This window comes from Talpa europaea, assembly GCF_964194135.1.
Source record: "Talpa europaea genome assembly, chromosome: 6".
NCBI lineage: Eukaryota > Metazoa > Chordata > Mammalia > Eulipotyphla > Talpidae > Talpa > Talpa europaea.
In genome coordinates this window covers 27,273,573-27,297,424 of record NC_140072.1, presented here as the reverse complement: position 1 = coordinate 27,297,424, position 23,852 = coordinate 27,273,573, and the positions used below count along the sequence as shown (strand labels likewise).

The window sequence follows — 23,852 nt, the reverse complement described above, 5'->3', positions numbered from 1 at the left end:
GTGTTTCAGGTGATAATTATAAAACAGTGTTCATATAAGCCTCTTTATCTTGTGATTTGCTTTTTCATAATAATCATCATGGAATAAACATGTAGTATCTTGGGTTTCAATTGAAAAACGAATAATCTTTCTATTACTTCTACCAGAATCAGAAATAACCTATATATTTTTAAAGTATATTTCGTGTATTTGTAAGCTATATTCCTAGCCAAGATTTGAACTTTAGCCACCACTTGAGTCCTCCTAATTTAAAGTCCAATAGGTTTTTCAATAAAGAGAGGGCTATATTGGTGTATGAATTATTTTTAAAATGCCCTGAGTAAAATGACTAATAAAGTTAAATAAAAATATCAGAATTTCAGGGAATCTGTTTCTCTATAATCTCTTCCATGGTATATACGTTTATCTTTGTTCCCATTAATTATGAGAATGAATACATAGTCATTATATCTTAAACATGGTGTCAGAAGCTATCACACTGACCATCGGTTCTGAAAATACTGACTCAGAAAGCCCATGTTCCTCAGTGCCAGCAGTCATCACCCAGTGTTCCCAAGTGAGAGCCCAGGTCCTGCTGCAGCTAAGTTTATTCATTCGATTTTGTATTAAAGCTAGTTAACTGAAAATTCTCTTTTTCTCCTAAAAGTGGTAAATATATTTAGGGTGATTATTATGACAGGCTTTGCTAAAAGAAAACAAAAATAGAAAAAGCAGACACTACAAATAACATTTATTTATTGCTTATGCAGATAGGAAGCCACTAAGCTTTCCCATTTTTTTCAAGGGTTTGGTATTTCTTTGGAATTTTTGATGCTTTAGAACTGTATTTTTGGGCCTCCCTGGTGGCACAGCAGGTTGAGCGCCATGCTTTGAAGCTGTCCGCAGCTTCTGCAGTGCGGGTTCAATTCCCAGCTGGCCAGGGAGAAACCCACATGGCGCAGCAGACCTCTCGTGCCTCGCCCGCTGCTCCCCTCAGTAGTGTCTGCGGTCCGTCTGCCTGTTCTGCTCCTCGCTCTGTCTCTGGTGAATTCTCTCACCCTCCCATACCTCTGACTGTACCCCAGTTCTTGAATTAATAAATAAATCTTTAAAAAAAATACTATTTTTCAAAGTGTTGTTCCAGACTTCATCAAAATTTAAAACTTTTGTTTCAAAAAGCAGTAACATAGTGAAAAGACAAGTCCAAAATTTGGGAGGAAATATGCAAATGATGTATCTGATAATAGACTTTGTTTGAATGCATAAACACTTAAAATTCAGTAAGAAGGTGGCAAATAATTACAATGGGCGAAAGATTTGTATATTTCACTGAAGATCAGAAAAGGCCAATAAATGCATAGAATAAATCCCCAGCATAATTACTGATTAATGAAATGATATTAAACTACAATTGATACCACTTTATAACCCAAATGATAGTTGTAGTCAAAAAGATAGGCAGTAACACATACTTTAAAAGAAATGAACCAATGGGAGGCTTTATTCATTGCGCCCAGGCAGAATCTTAAAAATTGGTCAGAAATTTATACCCCAGTGTTTCTATTTCTGGCAATCTAGCCAAGAAAAATGAAGCATATGTCCACAAAGAGATTGTACATGTTTATACAGCATTCATAATGCCAGAAAACTAGAACACCCCCAAAGTTCATCAGTTGGTGAATGGATAAACTGATAAACTAGAACAATGGAGTATTATTCAGCAATAAAAAGAAAATACTAATGCTACAATATAGATGAATCTTAAAAAATTATGCTGAATAAAGATGCCAGATATGAGAACACATATTTTGATTCCATCTATATAAAATGTCCAAAAAGACAAATATATGGAAAAAGAAAGTGGAATAGTGGCTACCTGGATCTGAAAGTGGGAATGAGGACAGCATATAGGCACAAAGGATCTTTTGGGGATTAAAAAAAAAAAAGTCCTGTAATTGGATTTTGGTGATGGTTATACAACGATTACTAAAAGCCATGGAAGTCTATGTACTTGAGATGGGTGAATTTTATACGATGTAAATTATACTCAGTAAAGCCTTAGAACAAAGAGTACTTTCAGGACAAGCAACATCAGCATCACCCAACAACTTGTTAGAAATGCAAATCCTTGCCCGAGTGAAGCAAAAACTCTGGGACTGGGGCCTAGCTATCTGTATTTTATCATCCACCAACAGATTCTGATACAGGACCAAGAATTAAGGAAGGTTAAATGGGGGATGTGGGTAGTTGTAGGTACAGTTGATGTATATTCACGGCACCTTGTCCCTGTAACTGTAGGAAAGGTTCAAATTAAGAATTGTTAGAGAAGAGCTAAAGAAAATTACAGGGCAATGGGAATAAAAATAAACTGGTCTTTTATGTTCTTGATATGTCCCCATGAGAAACTTTGTGATTGTGATGTTTGTGAACCACATGTTAGTAAATTCCTGTCTTCTTTTAGGCTTGCTGTTACTTAACGAACATAGCATAAACAGGTTCATTTGCCATAACGACAGTGGAAGTTTAGATCCTTGAAAGGAATTGTTTCTCCTAAATATTTACACAGTGTAATATAGCAGAGCCAGAAATGTGCAGTGATCCCAAAAAAGTAAAGATCTGACTATAGATAGAGACCTAAATGGGGCAGGCAGCTGAACTGAGCAAGTTATTCTCTCTCTCCATCTGTTCAGTATACTTTTAAAACCATGATTAGAAGAGGGTTGATGTAGAATAGTCATTTTTTTTTTTTTTTGGTTTTGCTGTTTTATTTTTTTCCAGCATTATTGGGAGGCCAAGAGAAATTCTCAACATTGAGGCTGCCCCAGAAAAGGGATTGGGTATTCAAACTGGAGGCTGATGGTTGATAAATGTGTTAGATGAAATTTGTAGGTAGGTTCTCCGTTACTGGAAGGTGATGATTTTTGCTGAGGTGTAAGTTCTCCTCAGAAGAAAATAGAGGTTGTGGTGGCGGAGGAATAACACACATAAGAGAACAAAGGAAGAGTGGGAAACTGTAAACTGATGTGTGTCATTTGTCAGTGTACTTCACTGAGAAATTGTCAACAGTGGTATTTAGATAACTATTTCAGAAAACCATTATTATTTCCAGAACTTTATTGAGCTGAGGGTTAAGAAGACCTGGGTTACTATTTGCTGGAAAATTATAACTCAGCTTCTCTCTTTTCAATTATTATTGCTTTTCATAGTCTCATTGTCTTTCTCTTTTTGTTGTTCATTCAAAAAAGCTTTCAATAATTAGTATTATATTGAACACTTATTACTAGTAAAATGTTAGATTATTATATCTTCTAACTTGGTAATTATCACTTTGACTTCTATTATTGTGTAGATGGATAATAAAAGAATAAAATATTTTGCAATAAGTTTCTTAAAATCTTTTGCCCCTAAATTCCTTGTATTTATCAGTGGATAAACTCCCCTACATGTATTTAATCTAAAAAAAAAAAAAATGAGGGGTAGCAAAGAGTAAATAAAACAAGTCTTTTCTTTGGTCAGAAAACTCTAGACAGTTCCCTGTGAAATTCTCAGATTTGTATCTAATAGAATTGCAGTTGAGCAATAATGAATGAATACAGATGAACTGTTATTATATGAGTAAATATAAATTGAGTACAAAGAAAGATGACAGTTTTAGAGTTAACTGAAGGGTCAGGAGAAACAGTTTTGGGTGTGTGTGGCATGGCAGGTGAGTTGACAGCGTATTCTTTAAAACAATACATTTCAGAATATTGACCAAAGGACATTTCACTTGTAAAATTGGATCAGTAGTTATTCCATGCCCTCTTGTTTTTGTCTTGATAGTAGTAGCATGGAATGTTTATAGTCATTCTGCAAAGAACTACTTACACAGTTATCCTCTCTTCAAGTCTGCTTTTCTGGTCATGGAGTTAGCAGGACGCTTGTCCTTTTTCCTATTCTGTATGCCTTGTGGTTGCTCCTATTGCTGTTTTTTCCTGTTTCTTCCTTTGGGGGTCTGATGTAGAAACTGTGAAAACTTCACAGTTTAAATGTAGATGGAGAAAGAAGAAATAAAGGTAGGACTTTTCAAAGGAAAGCAGAAGAAAGTGAAGACAAGGGAGGGAGGGAATAATAGTGGAAGATAGTGGAGACTGACAATTTCTGCTGGCGCCATTCTTTGTTAGAATTTGCTTCCACCTCATGGAGGAACTCACCCTCTAAATAGGAGACAGGCTCTCCATCTTCTTTGTCCTTCAGTTTGTTGATTTGCTTTCCCCTATGAGGGCATTTGAAGACATCATTGATTTTGTCATGTCTATCATGCAATGGTCCACTGACAGCGGTAAATGATTTAAATATAATATTTGACACATTGTGGCAGCTCAGCATCACTGTGAACATAAACCTAAAATGCTAAATAAATAGTAGAACCAGATTTTCATGTTGAGTACTAATGGTTTGTTTATGGCACAGAAGGATAGGTAACTGGTGCTCTGAGGAACCCCAAACTCCAAATTAAAGTTCTGTTTGTTAGTTCGTAATTTGGGTTTGACCTATTTTAGGTTTCTGTTATGGCTACAAAGTGTTATTTTAATCTGATGTGGTATGGTGCACTGGAGGAAAAAAACCATGGGAATTCTGTGTTGTTGAAATGGTGCTCTAGGGGTATGATGTGATAGGCTGTCAGTCAGCAAGTACACTCAGAGCTTTTGTTTGTAGACATTTTAAGAACCCCAGGGTGGTTGTGGGGCATCTGTATCATAAAAGAACCATCACTCCCCTTGTTTTCCTTGGAAAACAGTCATCTTTTCAAAGATAGCTTAGAATTTTTAACTGATAATTTAGGAATTGCTTCTAACTAGGTCTTCCACCAGATGGTGCTAATGTTACATACCTAATGGTACTTTCTTTTGGTGCCATCGAAATCTTGAGGTTGTGTATTTTTTCTTTTTCTACTTCACTGTAATTTGCCTCTAGCGTTTTTTTCACAAGTGCTCCTTTCTTGGCACATGCCGTAGTGTCACTTCACATCTTTCTGTTGTGGACAGTGAGCTGATTATGCTCTGGTGATGAAGGATACTTGGGGACTGAATTCAGAGGAAAAGAACTAAGTAATATTTATATAATATGAATTTAAAAATTTCTTATAAAAATTTTTATCATTCGTTTCTTATCTAATCTATGTTTACAAATTGAGAACTAATTCTTGGCTTTTCTGCTAAGCCACCTTTTAGGTTATAACAATATCATGAAAAATTGTTTGAGATATTCTATATTCTGTGTTTGGAGGTTACCACTAGCAAATGGCATGTTTACTCAGATTTAAGTTCAAAATAACCCTAATAACCATAAAGGAAGTTTTGGTCAAAAATTGCTGACCATTATGTGGTATTAGATTTTCTGGCCAATTAACAAATGATAATTTTAAATTTAAGTTTTAACTTTTACTGGATGTAGGTGAGTACATAATTATTATGGGAAAAAAAATCAAGAAATGCAAGAATGCAAAAGGAATAACTCATTTAAGTATTTTTGATGTTATATTACATAAACCTGATTTTTCTTGTTGCATATATATATATTTAAAACATCAAAGTTGTTCTCACATATACTTTTGTAACCAGCTTTTTCACTTGATACTTTATAACTTTTAATGACTGTATAACTACTTTGAGATTTCCTGAAGTGATAATTCATCACTAGATCCAGGGATTTAAGTTTACTTTGATACTTTCTTAGAAATAAGACTTATCCATTAAACATTAAATCTGAGAGTCCCTTTTATTCAGGGTGGTTTGGTTTGGGGCTCGTCTCCTACCCCAACATACAAATAACTATCCTTTCATGCTTCAGAATAGGTTATCTTATATGTAGAACAAAGAATCAAGATTTGATTGTTTACCATTTTTAGCACTTTCTATTTTTTGCTAAGAAACTTAGGTCAAGACAATTACTCTTACTTTATATGAGCATTTCTCTAAAAATTTGGAGTGGTTTTTAAAGAAATTATTTTTAAAACTAGTAAAATGAGCTGTGTGTTTAGCATGGTAGCTATTGAGTATATATTTTTTGGTGGACAGAAATGTTCTGTGAAATGGAACACTTATTAAATAGACACCTGCATTTTTTGCAAAGAGGAAGAACGAAAAGAAAGCTGCTAGATATTGATAAAATTTGAAGAATTCTAAGTATACTTTTATGACTAATTAGTTTTTGATACTGTACTTAAATAACTGCATTTTCATTTAATTTCTACATTTGAATAAGATATTCCCATTAATATAAGAAAGCATATGATTTATTTTGAAATAAGAAAAAATGTTTTTATATTTGAGAATTGGGGAGAAGGGGAAGACTAACATAGAGACTTCACGTCACCTTACAAATGAATGTGAAAACTATTAACTCAATAACTTGAAAAAAATAAAACCACTTAGTTTTCCAGTCTCATGAAAATAATCTATTCCCCTCTCCATTCCCCATTTCAATTTTGTGAAAGAAATTGTCATTCTCTTACTGTCAGAATGAATAGTTACTGGAAGAAAACTACTTGCAAATCTCAATTTAAAAGATTTTCCTAAATAGTTTGTTTTGGGAAAGAGACTTTTAAACTCTAGAAATAAATCCTGTAATTTAAACATATTTTTTAAAAACATCTTGATAATGGTCAGATTTTTCGACATCTTTGAATTTTACTTGAAATAACAAAATTTGGTTTTTTAAGTTTTTATAAATTTCTTAAAAATTAAAAATAAATGTGGTCATGTCACTTGCCTTTTAGGTTATGCATATGTCATTGTATTTTTTTTAATATAGACCCTAAAATATTGCTGCTGAATTAGATAAAATGTTTAGAAATTTCAAAGGTAATTCCAGAGAATTGACTATTGTTTTGACATAATCTGGGAACTTCTGTAATGTCTTTCGTACATTTAAAGCTTGACTAACCCATGTCTTTTTAGATATTTGTCTAAACTAGCAATTTGAAGGAACTACAGAGTATTGTAATAATCTTGAAACCTAGTTCAGTTACAAATGTCAGTTAAATTCCCCCTAAATAATAAGTTCTGCCCAAATCTTGTCTGCTTTGTGGTAAGATAAATAAAATCATCAAATTGCTAAGATTATGAACTTAATTTGTTTATACCTGATAGGAATTTGTGTTGTGAAATGCAACCCTTATTAAATAGATACCTGCATTTTTTACAAAGATAATTTTGCTTTTCTCAAAACATATTAGAGATAATTGGAATACTTTTTCAATAGTTGGTTTGGTTTTGTTTTTTCCAAAAAAGTTCATTTTTTTCTGCTTAATGCCTTATCCTTGAACTCCAAAAAGGGAGGAAAAAGGGTGAGAGAAGACATGATGACTTTTGTTCTTAGTACCTTCTCCTGGAAAAAATCATCACCACTCTCAGCTTGATTTGTTTCATTCTTGCCACATATGCTTATTAGGTTCTTGTATGTTTTATATTGAAGTGATACATATTGAGTTTTTTCTGTTCATTTAGATTATTTAAGCATTCTGGTGTGTGCTTAGTCCTTAATTGTTTATTGGACCCATGCTATCTAATAACTAGTGCACATAAAATTTACTACATTTTGTATTGATTTAATATTAATGTTAATCTAAAATCTTTGGGTGCAGTATGTCACATCTGTTTTGTATTCCTCTGTTTAAAAGAAGTGGCAGTATGGTATTTGGAGGAATATTTATTATCTGAGTGTTTTTCTTTGCAATAGTTTCCCTCAGTCTATTGAGAATTATAACTTCTAAGAGACAGTGAATCATCCAGCAAATTCTCAGGTACCTGACTGCTTAAGGCCACAGTTAATTGGAATTTTTATTTATCATTTAAATGCCCTCTGCTTAAATACTGGAAATTTTAGAAGCTTCTGGAAATGATAGAAAATAAATTTGTGGTGAGATCTAAAAACATTCTGTTTTCTTAATAATAGGCCAAGTCTTCACTTCCTGGATACTTTGGTTTTTTGGAAAGAAGTTTTTTAGACTAAGTGTTAATTTGTATTTGAAACCAAATTTTCCATGGATACTAACTGAATATTCTCATCCTGTGTTGGTGTTTCTTAACCTTTTGGGGGATCATGGATTTCTTTAAGCAATCAAAGAAAACTGTAACTCCTTTTCCTAGGGAAAAAAACATAAACACAAACATTTTGCATATAGTTTTAATTAATGCCTGCCCAGAATCCAAGGGCTCTAGGTTAAGAAGTGCTGCTATAATGGAATTGAGAATCTAATACATTGGTTTTGACATCATATTATATCACACTAAGAATTTTCTTCTTTACTTGAGTCTTTATTTGACATTATGGTTTCTCCTTGACCATTATATAAATAGAAGATGAGCATAATACAAATCTTATTTTTGAGGAAAAGTGCAGTTACCTTTAAATTTTAATCAGTCCTGAAATTGTAGAACATATTTGACCTTCTATATGCTTTATATTCTACCTTAGATATATAAGAAACAAAATTCACTTTACCTTTTGATCAAAAGTGAAGGGAAGTAATAAGTTTAAGAGAATGGTTCTTAAATAGATTTTGTGTTTGTTGTTTAGCAAAAAACAATATATAATGAGTTTTCATTTTAATGAGAAACTGTGAAGCTATTCCAAGGTTACTTGTGCTTATGCTGGCAATCATGGAGGTTAGAGTTAAAACCAGTGCAGATACCTATTAGCTATATCACCTTAGTTACATCATGTATCTGTGGAAAAATGCCGCACCCCCAATATTAAATGGGATAAGCCTGTAAGATGCTTGGTTTTATACGTTGTATATAAAATGCACTCATTTACCTCTTAGTGTATCATGTTGGTGTTGATGGAGGATTAGATTGAACAGTCTTGCTTTTCAGTTGCAGTATCCATTTTTTACATTATGAAATTTAGGATAGATTGTAAAATATATATATAAAGATCTTCATTTTCTCCAGAATAATCTTCTCAAGTTCTAGTGGTTTACAGTTGTTAAACTTCATTGAAGTGTTCTTCAAAGACAAGGGATAGCAAACTGACTTCTCACATTTTATTTATTGGTGTTCAGTCATTAGAATGGGGAGAATGGGGTGATGTAATAAAAGTTATCCACTATACTTGTCTGATAAATGAAGGTATAGATAAGCAGAGAAAGGGAGAGATTGCTAAGAGTGGATTAAAAATCAAGCACTAAAATGATTTTGCTTTTGAATCTTGGCATCTAGGTCATCAAATGGTAGAGAGGGGTAGGTATATTGAATACACAGGTAGATGATATTTCTTTGCCTATTACATCATAAAGAAGCTTCTAACTTAAAAATATTTTCAGCCTGTACAAATGACAACCATCATACAAACATCAGCTGTATGAGGGTGTTCCTATTATGGTTTTAAAGTATTTGGAGTCAAAGTAAAGAGAACAAACATAAGTGTGATGCTTTGATTAAATACATGGTGAAATACTTAAAAACCTACCTGAAGTGAAAGTCTAGTTCACTAAAAGGATTTTTGATCTTCCTGAAAAGTTGAATAATATCCCATCTGATCCTTTTCCTTTTCACATTGTGGTGGTTAATTATATTCAGGTTATATTAATGGCAGTGTTCACGGAAATGGTTTTTGTTTCTATCCACTTATTCACATATTCACAGGTGTTATTATGTGCTTTCCAAGATGCTTTCGAATGATTAATTCAAATGGGAGTCATACATGTCAGTCCATAATGGATTATAAATGTTAGAAAAGCTAGTATTTCCTGACAAATTTGAAATTGGTATCATGGTGGGGGAAGTATCCATTGCAGTCATCTATAAACTCTCTCTTATTACTACTGATAGAGAAAAGAACTTAATAAATTCATTATGGTTTTGATCCTGTGTATTTCCTATGTGAAAAAAAAACACTGCTTATTTTATGTTAATGAAGGTTAAATGTTATAGGTATCATTGAGATCAAGAAAACACTTTGTCCTGCTACTTTTTTTCCTGCAATGCCTAGTTTCACTCATTTATTTTTATCCAGGCAAAAGGTTTGAAAATGAAATCCCTCCTTTTCTTTTTCCTCAGTATTGTCAGTGAAGCAGGAGCATCAATCTATAGTGTCAGTCCTGAAGCTAACAAGGAGATGCCAGGACTGGACCCTAATTTGAGAAGTGCAGGTAAGAAATTATGGACCATTCCAAAATCACATGATTTTGATATTTTGGACTTATTTTTATAGCAAACTAAGTGTTCAAGTATATGAGGAAATTTGAAAGATATGATACATGTATAAGAATTGGCATGTTAGAAAGTGATTGACTGGAATAATAATTGGAATTAAGGAAAATAAGAGGAAGAATATTGTTTATAGAGAGAACACTGCATAACATTCTGGAGTATAGTAAAATACCCAAAATATCTTATTTTTTTTTTTAAAGACTTGTACAGTTTATTTATTTATTATTTATTTATTTTAAAGATTTATTTATTTATTTATATAAGCACTGGGTACAGTCAGAAGCGTGGGAGGGTGAGAGAATTCACCAGAGCGGGGAGCAGAACAGGCAGACTGACGAAGTACACTGCTGAGGGGAGCAGCGGGTGGCAGGAGAGGTCTGCGCACCATGTGGGACCTTCGCTGGCTGGCCGGGGATCAAACCGGTGCTGCAGAGGCTGTGGGCAGCTTTGCAGCCCAGCACTCAAGTGCTGCGCCAACAGGGGAGGCGTGAGACATTTGTTATTATCTCCACTTTATAGATGAGGAAACCAAGGCTTATGTGGCCACATAGTGTATACATAATATTTGTATATCTAGCTCCTATAACAAAAGGATACTATAAAAAAAATCAAATCTAGACATTCCTAAGGTGGCTGTATATGCTAACAGGGTGTTTCAATAAATTGGTGAAGGAGTTGGCAATTCTTCAGACTTCCCACTGCTGTTTCCTCTTCCATGTGAGTAGGTTCCTATCACAATATTATAGGTGAGAGACAAGATTGCAACATTCCAACAGAACAGGAGATAATAAAAGAGGAATTGTTATGGGATCCTATTACTCTGATGTCAAAGTCTGTCTGAGTCTAGTTTGTGGTTCACTGCAGGTGTGCCTGCCTCCTGTGTCAGCCCACTTCCATGTGGCAATGACTGTGCTTGATCACATCAACTCAAAATATCTACCTACACATTTTGAGTCTTCAAGTTTGGTCTTATAGGCATAAAATGAAAGAATCTCTGTATCTCCGGTCTTGGTTTCTTTGGGCCTACTTCCATTTCAATTCCTATTTTCTGACTGGAAGTATTTCTTTTCCTAGTAACTGATGCCAATCACATCAATCCAGTGATTGATGTCATTGTATCAGAATATAACACAACCTCAGTATTAATATGGGTATTAAAAGGACAAAAATGACATTCCTTATTACATATTCTTGATTAGCGTATTAGATTATTGAAAAACTAAGGTTGTATGATTTTATACACACACACACACACACACACACATATGCTTATATTCCCCCATAAGAAATACAGTATACATGAGATATGTAGATTAATAGATAGATGATGTAATAATATTTATTATAGAATCTGGTTTTAAATGGAAGATATATTATACCTTTTATTCCTTTACTCCCTTCTGAAATCTCTATTAAAGTGATAGTCATGTGATAGAGTAAAGGCATAAACTCATAGGATAAAGTGAATGGAAGAAGAATAATAGCAACAATAGTTTTGAAGCTGGAAAGTAGGTAGCTGGGTAATAAGTGCTATAGCCAACTTAAGGAAGTTGAATTGTAGCTTTGTAGAAAACATTGTAGAAAACAGAGAACTAACCTGAAATAGATCATGGTGCTTCTGTAAGGTTCAGGAAATCAAGTACCTTTGGAGTATTTTGGGAGGACTGAAGGTGGATCTAAAATAAGCGATTGATAGAAAGTCTGCTTTAAAAAGTGTTAGACCAAGATAAACATAGAACACAATATCGTCCTGCAGTTCCACTTCTAGGTATGTACTGAAAAGGAATTGAAAACAGGTACTCAACAAATACTTGTTTTTCAGTATAGTCAGAGTTGTATAACCTTTTCTGCTAATTTTAGAATGTTTTCATCACCCCAAATAGAAGCCCCTTGTCCTTTAGCATTCTATTCCCCTTCATTTATTTCCCCCTACTGCTGAAAACACTAATCTACTTTCTGTCTACATAGATTGACTATACTGACTGTTTCAAATAAATGGAATCATATAATATGGGGCCTTTGGGACTAGGTTTTTGATTTTGCTTGTTTTCAAGGCTCATCCATGCTCTAGTATGTATCAGCACTTCATTCCTTTTAATTGACAATTAGTTTTCTATTGTATGGGTATATGACATTTTTCAGCTATTATGAATAATGTTGCTAGGAACATTCATGTATAAATTTTTATGTGGACATATGTTTCCATTTCTCTTGAGTATACGTAGGAGTAAAAATTTGGGGACATATGGTAATTCTATGTTTAACATTTTCCAGAAATCTTTTGACTTTTATTACTGTGCTTTCCTCACCATTCATACTCTGCCTCTTTCACTGTTTCCTCCTAACCTTTTCTGTCTCAAAATTAATGTGAATGTGCCCACAAGTATGGAGCCATGACTCTTCCTCTCCATTCTGTTCACCAGCAATCTGTTAAAACTCACTTTGCCTGAGCTACCCTATCGGCCTCTTACTTTCAGGAGTCTGTTGTCAGCCTGACCATTCTCGACCAACAGGTGCATTATTTCTGCCTACTAAATAACTCGTTTCTTGGTTATCCTGCCAGCAGGAGAACAGCACCATCCTCTCTCCAAAGTTTGGGCCTATGACTTTTTGAATTCTACTTTAAAACAATATTCATCACCCTCCCTTCTTCTCCTCCCACCTCTACCCTGTTTAGTTATTTATGCTACATAGAGTGAAAAGCTTCTAGAAGAAAAACATCAATTTTAGAAATATTAGGATCTATGTTGACCTTTTTTTTATAGGGAACACTGTTATTCCAGAGTCACTTACGACTTATTGAAAAATTAGCATGTTACCTTTAAGTCATCATTTCCAATTTATTGGTGCTGTATTTAGCAATGTTAAGATGAACAAGGCAATAAACCAGAGAGGAGAAAACCTGGTAGAAGAGTTTAAAATTCTTTCATGCTTTTTTAAATTTTTAAAATATGGGATTTCCCCCACAGTCACCAACTGATAAAACTTCTTTAACCAGTTTCTAAGTTTAGGTTTCCTTAAGAGATAGATTTGAGAGCCATAATTATTATTGAGATTCTTTTATTGAACTTTGAATACTATCTTCCTACACAGTAAATATTCTCATGACTATATCCTTAACTTGGTTTAGTGTTGTAGGGTTTTTGTTTTTTTTTTTAATCTGCGAGTATTTTTTGGCAGTGTATGTATATGTGTTTGAAAATTCTTATTTCAATAAAGAATTAAAATTGCTTTTAGAGAATATCCGTCATTTCCTGGCAGCTTGTATTTTAATGTGTAATTATAAATGTAGGAAAGCATTTCTCCTGTAATCTGCAATGCTTGCACTAATTTGGAAGATTTGATCAGAAAGCCTTGGAATTCCCATCTCTTTTGTGAGGAAAAATAGGTAGATTATGTGATACCAACTGTTGTTTTCTAAGTTTGTTTTGCAAGCTGCCATTTTTGTTGTATGTTAGGAGTTAAAAGATATGAAGTAAACTTGAATGGTTGGTCAGTGAACTTGATCTTCATAGTATTTCAATATCTGATGAGGGGTGGTACAGATCATTGAAGACTCTGGTATCACTTGTTATGTGGTGGCTTCTGTTGCCAGATTTTGAACAGCTTAACACAAAAACACACAGTATTTCCTTTGATAGCCTTCATGTTTTTATTTAATGAATTTATATTCCATCTATCCTATATGAGTAGCTGATGCCAACTAGCTTTCATGTGTTAGAAAATAAAAACTTTTTATGTGTAAGGGCGCAATGAAACTCTGCTGCTTAGGAAAAAAGCAACTTTTAGAAGTGTTCATAACATTTATATTATGTAACTTTCCCTAGCTAAATCACATTAGATGTGAAATTTTATTAATAGTTGATTTAAAATGGTTACATAAATGATAACCAAGTAAAATCATGATACTGATAAAGGAATGTCTCCTGAACACTGATTGTGATGGTCAGGAATGAGGTGTGATTAGGATAGTGTATGTGTAGGAGACAAGCAGTTGAAATGCAAGGAGATCATGTCACAAGATAATCTTACAATCATATTCAAGGCAATACAGGTGTATTCACTAGAAAAAGAAACTGTCTTAGGGTAGCTAGGATTGTTGCACAGTGGCAAAGCCTGGACTCATCTGGATCTTTCATTGACCTAAGATATGATTTCCATCTTTATTTATCATTAACAGGATGTAGTCCTAACAAGGATATTTTTTGCATAAATATATGTCATATTTATAATAATGCAAAATTACTTTTTATATATTTATTACACCATTCTTCATATTTGTACAATGTATGATTTCCCCGTGAAATTCCCACCACCAGTTCACCTGTGCACCATCACCATAGTCCCTTGTGCTTTTCCCACTCCTTCCCTATCCTCATCCTTCCTCCTCCCTTGATATATGGTTGTCTGTTGATTTTGATTTTTACTTTATTATAGTTACTTTTTTCCCCCTGATCTCTTTTTTTTTTTTTTTTTTTTTTTTTTTTAAATAAATTTTATTGTTATATTCCCCATACAATTGCAGCCCCCCCATTCTGACCCCAATCCCTCCCCTCCCGCCCCCCTAAAAGTGTCTCTGGTTCATAGTTTTTTGTTGATTTTGATTTTCACTATCTTATAGTTATTCATTTTCCTGGTCCCTTATTTAAGTTTTCTAGATTCCTGCTATGAGTGAGACCATCCGGTATTTTTCTTTTTCTTTTTGGCTTATTTCGCTGAGCATGATCCCTTCCAGCGCCATCCATGTTGCTGCAAATTGCATGTGTTTATCTTTTTTGAATGCTGAGTAATATTCCATGGTATATATGTACCACATCTTCTTGATCCAGTCATCTATTTTTGGGCATTTGGGTTGTTTCCAAAGCTTAGCTATTGTAAACAGTGCTGCTATAAACATAGGGGTGCAGGTGTTCTTTGGAATTGATGTTTCTGTGTCCTTTGGGTAAATACCTAGGAGTGGAATTGCTGGATCATATGGAAGCTCTATGTTTAGTAGGTCCAGAAATCTCCACACAGCTTTCCACAGTGGTTGGACCAGTTTGCACTCCCACCAACAGTGCAGAAGAGTTCCTTTTTCTCCACACCCTCGCCAACATTTGTTGTTGCTAGTTTTTTTAATATGTGCCATTCTCACTGGTGTAAGATGGTATCTCATGGTAGTTTTGATTTGCATTTCCCTGATGACAAGTGATGTTGAACATTTTTTCATATGCCTGTTGGCCATTTGCATTTCCTCTTCAGAGAAGTTTCTTTTAAGCTCTTCTGCCCATTTTTTGACTGGATTATTTTCTTTGTTGTTGTTGAGTCTCATCAGCTCTTTGCAGATTTTTGTGATCAGTCCTTTATCATTAGTGTTGGGTGCAAAAATGTTCTCCCAGTTGGTGGGGTTTCTCTTTGTTTTTGTTATTGTCTCTTTTGCTGTGCAAAAGCTCTTTAATTTGATGTAGTCCCAGCTGTTTATCTTTGCCTTCACTATCACTGCTTTGGGTGATGTGTCTGTAAAGATGTCTTTGATGTGCAAATCACGTAGTGTTTCGCCTATATTTCCTTCTATATATTTTATGGTTTCAGGTCTTATGTCTAGTTCTTTAATCCATTTTGAGTTGATTTTTGTGTATGGTGTGAGGTGGTGGTCAAGCTTCATTCTTTTGCATGTAGCGACCCAGTTTTCCCAGCACCATTTATTGAACAAACTTTCTTTGCTCCAATGCATATTCTTTGCTCCTTTGTCAAAGATTAGTTGACCATAAATCTGTGGGTTTATTTCTGGATTTTCTATTTGATTCCATTGGTCTGTATGTCTGTTCTTGTTCCAATACCATGCAGTTTTGATGATTATGGCTTTGTAGTATAGTTTGAAGTCTGGGAGTCTGATGCCTCCATTCCCTTCTTTTTTTTTCAGGAGAGCTTTGGCTATTCGGGGTTTTTTGTGATTCCATATGAATTTCATCAATAATTGTTCTATTTCTTTGAAGAATGACATTGAAATTTTGATTGGAATAGCATTGAATCTGTATATTGCTTTTGGAAGGATGGCCATTTTAATAATGTTTATTCTTCCAATCCATGAGCAGGGGATGTCTCTCCATTTCTTTGTGTCTTCTTCTATTTCTTTTAACAGTGTTTTATAGTTTTCTTTGTATAGGTCCTTTACCTCTTTTGTTAGATTTATTCCCAAATATTTGATTTTTTTTGTTTCAATAACAAAAGGGATGGTCTTTTTGATTTCTTCTTCTTCAGATTTATTGTTTGTGTATAGGAAGGCTACTGACTTTTGCGTGTTGATTTTGTATCCTGCCACTTTACTGAACTGATTGATGAGTTGAATTAGCTTTTCTGTGGAGTTTTTGGGGTTCTCTATATATAATATCATATCGTCTGCAAATAGTGATAGTTTGACTTCTTCTTTTCCTATTTGGATTCCTTGGACGTCTTTCTCTTGTCTTATTGCCCTGGCTAGGACTTCCAGTATTATATTGAAAAGCAATGGTGAGAGTGGACATCCTTGTCTTGTTCCAGATCTTAATGGAATTGCTTTCAGCTTTTCACCATTGAGAATGATACTGGCTGTTGGCTTGTCATAGATGGCCTTTATGATGTTGAGGTATGTTCCTTGTATCCCAAGAATTTCAAGGGCTTTTATCATGAATGGGTGTTGCACTTTGTCGAAAGCTTTCTCAGCATCTATTGATATTATCATATGGTTTTTATATTTCTTTTTGTTGATGTGTTGGATAACGTTGATTGATTTTCGGATGTTAAACCATCCTTGTGCCCCTGGAATGAATCCAACTTGGTCGTGGTGAATTATCTTATGGATACATTGTTGGATTCTGATAGCTAAAATTTTATTGAGGATTTTTGCATCAGTGTTCATTAGGGAGATTGGCCTGTAGTTTTCCTTTTTTGTGTTGTCCTTGTTCGGTTTTGGTATTAGTGTAATGTTGGCTTCATAAAACGTGTTTGGTATTGTCCCTTCCTTCTCAATTTTTTGGAAGAGTTTGTGAAGGATAGGCACTAATTCGTCTCTGAATGTTTGGTAGAATTCATTTGTAAATCCATCAGGTCCTGGGCTTTTGTTTTTGGGGAGGTGTTTTATTACCATTTCAATTTCGCTAATTGTAATTGGTCTGTTTAGGTGTTCTATTTCTTCTTTATCTAGCTTTGGGTGATTGTAGAGTTGTAGGAATTTGTCCATCTCCTCTAGATTGTTGAACTTGTTTCCATATAACTGTTCATAGTAGTTACTGATTATTCTTTTGATTTCTGCTGTGTCCGTTGTGATTTCTCCTCTTTCATTGATGATCCTGTTTATTTGTGCTTTCTCCCTTTTGTCCTTTGTGAGCCTGGCTAGGGGTTTGTCTATTTTATTGATTTTTTCAAAGAACCAGCTCTTGGTTTCATTGATCTTTTGGATTGTTTTTTTAGTTTCAATTTCATTTATTTCTGCTTTGGTTTTTATTATTTCTTTTCTTCTACTGGTTTTGGGGTTTTTTTGTTGTTCTTTTTCTAGATCTTTGAGCTTCGAGATTAGGTTGTTTCTTTGCGTTCTTTCTTGTTTCTTGATGTGAGCTTCTATTGCTATATATTTTCCTCTTATTACTGCTTTTGCTGCATCCCATACATTTAGGATATTGGTGTCCTCCTTGTCGTTCAATTCAAAAAATTTTTTAATTTCTTCTTTGATCTCCTCATTAGTCCAATGGTCTTCCAGTAGTGTGGTTTTTAATCTCCATGAGGTAGGAAAGTTCCTTGCCTTCTTTTTATGGTTTATTTCTAGTTTGATGCCTTCATGGTCAGAAAAGATGGTTGATATGATTTCAATCTTGGTGTATCTGTTGATGTTTGTCTTGTGCCCCAGTATGTGATCGATCCTGGAGAATGATCCGTGTGCGCTTGAGAAAAATGTGTACTCCGTTTTTTTGGGGTTTAGTGTTCTATAGATGTCTGTTAAGCCCAATTGCTCTAGGTCCTTATTTAGAGCTTTAGTTTCTTTACTTATTTTTTGTCTTGTTGATCTATCCATTGTTGATAGTGGTGTGTTGAAGTCTCCCACTACGTATGTGTTTTCTCTGATGTCTGTTTTCAGAGAGGACAACAGTTGTCTGATATATTTTGGTGCTCCTTCGTTTGGTGAGTATATGTTAATGAGTGTTATTTCTTCTTGAAGTATTGTCCCCTTGATCATAATGTAGTGACCCTTGGGGTCTCTTTTTATCTTTTTGAGTTTGAAATCTGTTTTATCTGATATAAGTATAGCTGTTCCTGCTTTCTTTTTTGGTCCATTTGCTTGTAGGATTGTTTTCCATCCTTTAACTTTGAGCCTATTTTTATCTTTTGTAGCTAAATGTGTTTCCTGGAGACAGCAAAAGGTTGGGTTTTGTTTCTTAATCCAGGCTGCAACTCTGTGTCTTTTTATTGAAGAGTTTAGTCCATTTACATTCAGAGTTATTATTGATATGTTAACATCTGTATTTGCCATTGTGTTTGTCTTTCCTTTGATTTTATTTATTTATTCTTTTAATAACTTTTTTTTTTTGGCCTTCTTTCATTGTTATTCGTCCCTCTGAGGTTCTGGCTTTAGGACTCCTTGTAGTATTTTTTGGAGTGGGGGTTTAGTTGCAATGAAATTCCGGAGTTTCTGTTTGTCTGGAAAGGTCCATATTCTTTCTTCAAAGAGGAAGGAGAGCTTTGCGGGATAGAGTATTCTTGGTTGGCATCTGTTTTCTTGGAGTCTGTTGACTATGTCCCTCCACTCTCTCCTTGCCCGTAGTGTTTCTTCGGAGAAGTCTGATGTCAGCCTGATTGGTTTTCCTTTGAATGTTATCTGTTTCTTCCCTCTTGCCAGCTTCATTATTTTTTCCTTGTCCTGGATTCTTGGGAGCTTTACTATTATGTGTCTTGCTGTATTTTTCCTTTCGTCGTGGAAGTTTGGTGTTCTTCTTGCTTCTTGTATATCAATTTTCAGCTCCTTCTTCACATTTGGGAAGTTCTCTTCAATTATCTCTTTGAATATTTTCTCTGTTCCTACATCTCTCTCCTCTCCTTCTGGTATTCCTATAACTCTTATATTTCCTTTCCTCATGGAGTCAGATAGTTCCCGAAGTCTTTCTTCGTTCTTTTTCCTTCGTACTTCTCTTTCCTTTTCTGTTTTGGTTCTTTTTATTTCTATGTCTTCAAGATTACTTATTCGTTCTTCCATTTCATCTATTCTGCTTTCATTGCTTTTCCCAGAATTCTTTAGTTCTTCCATTAATTCTTTGATCTCCTGCATTTCTTTTACTTCCCTCTTTAGGGACTCAATTTCTTTCTTCTGACCATTGTTTTCCCTCTCTAGGGACTCAATTGCATTCTTCTGATCGTTGATTATTTTTCCCTTATCATTGTTTTCCTTTATGACTTCTGTTAGTTTTTTAATCACGGCAATTTTAAATTCTCTTTCTGGAAGGCTCAGAAATTCTTCCAAGTTATTGTCTTTGCAATCTGGGGGCTGGCTTTCTTTTTGTGGTGTGCTTTTTCTCTGGAGAGTTGCTAGGTTGCGTGTGGTTCTTCTCTTCCCTACTGTCTGTTTTCTAATTTGCCGTATGCGTTGGGACAGTGTGTTGTTGGGACTGGCCGGCATCTTGGGTGGGCTTCTCTGTTCCCCTCTGGTTCTTCCAGGAGTCATCTGTCAGTTTCAAGCAGTCTTTACTGGAGAAAGGTCCCTGTTCTAAAATGCCGATGTAGGGACACACTCCCCTGTGCGCCTGGTCTGCCCCGGCGGTGGGTTCCTGCTCCCCTCTGGGCTTGGACTGCAGGCCAGAGGGGGTCTGGCGTGGGCGAACTTCCCCCGCTCACCTCTGGCTCCTGAGGAAGCCTTCTGCAGGTAGTCTTTACTGAAGAAATGTCCCTGTTCTAAAATGGTGATGTGGGACACACTCCCTGCGTGTCTGGTCTCAGGCACACTCTTCTGCGCACCTGGTCTGCCCCGGCTGTGGGTGCTCGCTCTCCCTGTGGGCTCAGACTACTTGTTCGGAAGGGGCCCGGTGTGGGCAAACTCCCCAGCTGGCCACTAGCTCCTTCAGGAGCCTCTGCTGGCTTCAAGTCGCTAGGTGGTGCCAGAGATCTCTCCTAGAGCCCTTGGGGAGCTGATTTTCCACCCCGTGGGACAGGGAGCAGAGCGGGGATGGTAGGGTACACCTCAACGGCTTTGGGGTGCTGTGTCTGCCTTGTGCCCCACCGTCGTGGGGAACCCACGCCCCTAATTTCGTGCCCCGGGTCTCTGTTCCAAAGCCCTCAGTTCCAGGACACGGGCTGTAGCCCAGATCAGTGGGGCGGGAATGGCGCCTTTTGAATCCTGCTCCCCTGCCTGGGCGCCTTGTTCCTGCTCACTCAGGATGGGCCTCCGCCGTCTCCCCCTAATTTCGTGCCCGGGTCTCAGTTCCAAAGCCCTCAGTTCCAGGATGCGGGCTGTAGCCCAGATCAGTGGCGCGGGAATGGCGCCTTTTGAGTCCAGCTCCCTTGCCTGGGCGCCTTGTTCCTGCTCACTCAGGGAGGGCCTCCGCAGTCTTCCCCTAATTTCGTGCCCCGGGTCTCAGTTCCAAAGCCCTCAGTTCCAGGACGCAGGCTGTAGCCCAGATCAGTGGCGCGGGAATGGCGCCTTTTGAATACAGCTCCCTTGCCTGGGCGCCTTGTTCCTGCTCACTCAGGGAGGGCCTCCGCAGTCTCCCCCTAATTTCGTGCCCCGGGTCTCAGTTCCAAAGCCCTCAGTTCCAGGACGCGGGCTGTAGCCCAGATCAGTGGCGCGGGAATGGCGCCTTTTGAATCCCGCTCCCCTGCCTGGGCGCCTTGTTCCTGCTCACTCAGGGAGGGCCTCCGCCGTCTCCCCCTAATTTCGTGCCCCGGGTCTCAGTTCCAAAGCCCTCAGTTCCAGGACGCGGGCTGTAGCCCAGATCAGTGGCGCGGGAATGGCGCCTTTTGAATCCCGCTCCCCTGCCTGGGCGCCTTGTTCCTGCTCACTCAGGGAGGGCCTCCGCCGTCTCCCCGCAAGCCTAGGTCGCAGGCGCGGGGACCTGGGCAGCTGCGATCCGGTCCGGATCCGCGCCGCTTTCCGCACGCAACCTTACCGGGCGGCCGGGGCTGTGTGCTGGTGCTGGTCTCCTCCTGGGGGGCGTGGCTCTCTTTAATGGCGCCTGGAGCTCACCTCCGCGGCGGATCCTGCAGGGTTCGCCTCTCCCGTTCACAGGGTGTGGTGGCTGCAATAGTTCCTTTCCACTCACAGTCCCACTTGCTGCGTCCGTTTTTCTTGTTGGCCGTTTTGGTTTGTTGTTTCCCTCCTTTCTGCCGGTCGGAGAGTGCCGACTTTGTGGGCGGGGGAGGGGAGCAGGGTTCTGCGCTTCCCTCCCTTCTCGTCCTCTTTTATGGCAACTTTCTTCTTCGGGCAGTTTGCTGGAGTCGTCCGTTTATCTTCCGTGTCCCAGTTCTCACTGGGACCTGCCGCTTTTCCTCCCTATTAACTTTTTTTAATGGGAGATCTTACTCGCAGCGTCTCCTCGCCGCCATGTTGCTCCGCCCTCCCCCCTGATCTCTTATTTGGTTCCTCTACATTCCTCCTATAAGTGAAACCATCCGATATTTTTCTATTTCTTTATGGCTTATTTTTTTTTTTTTAAGATTTATTTATTTATTTATACAAGCACTGGGTACAGTCAGAAGCGTGGGAGGGTGAGAGAATCCACCAGAGCCAGAGGGGGGAACAGAACAGGCAGACTGACGAAACACACTGCTGAGGGGAGCAGTGGGCGGCAGGAGAGGTCTGTGCGCCATGTGGGACCCTCGCCAGTGGCTAGGGATTCAACCGGTGCTGCAGAAGCTGCAGGCAGCTTCGCAGCCCAGCGCTCAACCGCTGCGCCACCAGGGGAGGCCCTTTATGGCTTATTTCACTGAGCATAAAATCCCTTCCAGCTCCATCCATGTTGCTGCAAATGGCATGACCTTATCCTTTTTGATTGCTGAGTAATATTCCATCGTGTGTATATATACCACATCTTCTTGATCCAGTTTATTTTTGGGCATTTGGGTTGTTCCCAAAGCTTAGCTATTTTAAATAGTGCTGCAATAAGCATAGGGGTGCAGGTGTCCTTTTGAGTTAATGTTTTTGTGTCCTTTGGGTAGATACCTAGGAGTGGAATTGCTGGATCATATGGAAGCTCCATTTTTAGTAGTTGAGGAATCTCCACACAACTTTCTCAGTGGTTGGACCAGTTTGTATTCCCACCAGCAGTGTAGGAGAGTTCTTTTTTCTCTACATCCTTGCCAACATTTGTTGTTGCTAGTTTTTTTAATATGTGCCATTCTCACTGATGTAAGTTGGTAACTCATTGTGGTTTTGATTAATGCAAAATAATTTAATCAAAACAAAGCATCTACTTTATTCTTTCAAGGATGAAGTCAGTACCCTACTATGCTATATGTAAGGAACAAACAGATAATATGTCACAATAGCAACAAAGTGTATTATTTGTACACAGATGTATAACCATTTCAATCTACTTGTGCTTAGAATGCCTAGGTGTTCAGGTAACGTAATTAACCCTAAAAGTTTGTGTTGTATAAAAATAAAAGGAATCTTTGAAATGTAATTAAATGTTTATCATTTGAGGGGGATGAAGAATTAAATACTTGCATTTTGAGGAGGGTAACGTAAGCAATAATCTGGATGTTGCTTTCATTAAGCCATGCCTATTTTCTGATTCTTTTTTCTTTCTTTCCTCTTTCTTTTTTTTTTCTTTCTTTCTTTTTTTTTTTTTTTAACCAGTTTCCATAGCAAGGCGTGTACAAGATCCTTTAGCAGAGCTGGTGAAAATTGAACCAAAACACATTGGAGTTGGAATGTATCAGGTAAAACTGTGTACATCACTTAATCTATGAAATCCATTAATACAAAGAACAATACTCATACTTGGAATAGTGATTAAGTGTAAAAGGGAATATATTTCCTTTTTAAAGTTTATACAGTTTTGGAGAAGGTAGTTATAAGTTTGTAAGAAAGGAGGGCCTTTTTTTTTTATTCCCCTCGTGTTTATGGTTTTGAGCCAGACTTAAAATTAACTGTCATTATATTTAAACATTAAATATCATTGTAAAACACTAGATCATATAGTAGTTAAAAGATCCTTTCTTTTAACATTATTGGAGGGGATATAGAGCAAGAGGTGTTATCCTGGCTCTTTGTGTAAATCAGTAAGAAACAGTGTAATCTTTATTGATTTTCCAGAAAGAAGCCTTTGGTCCCTACTGTTCTTTACTTATTTATCCATTCCTATTTTATTATTGTGGTTAGTTTTTTGGTCATCACTTAACTATGAGCTAAAACTTTTCAATTGTTGTTACTGTGCAATAGTAATAGTTGTAGTTGTAGTACTTGTTACTATATTTTTAATTCTTGAGGTTGTGGTGAATTCATTGGGTAATTGAGGACAGTACTAAATCTATGCAAAGTGGATCCATGGTAGCTTAAGTTGTATCCAGAAACCTTGAGTTGAATTGTTTTCCTCTTTGGTTAAAATCCTTCATAAACATGAAATCAAATATTACCCTCTATAAAATTTTCATGAAATTTGAGTGATAGGCCGTATACCTCCTGTAAAGAAATATTGTATTGGGTCATGGAATCTTCAGCCACTAGAAATAGAA

At 36.8% G+C, this 23,852-nt stretch overlaps 1 protein-coding gene across 1 annotated transcript in view; it reads left to right on the top strand.

The window, feature by feature from the left end:
- Positions 1-23,852, top strand: part of SRBD1 (S1 RNA binding domain 1) — a gene marked incomplete at its 3' end in the record, with an annotated part of 172,066 nt that overhangs the window by 82,073 nt on the left and 66,141 nt on the right. Inside the window, exons 15-16 of the mRNA XM_084235269.1 lie at positions 10,026-10,117; positions 22,975-23,057. Coding sequence (XP_084091395.1) covers positions 10,026-10,117; positions 22,975-23,057 — 175 coding nt within the window. The remainder of the gene's footprint in view (positions 1-10,025; positions 10,118-22,974; positions 23,058-23,852) is intronic.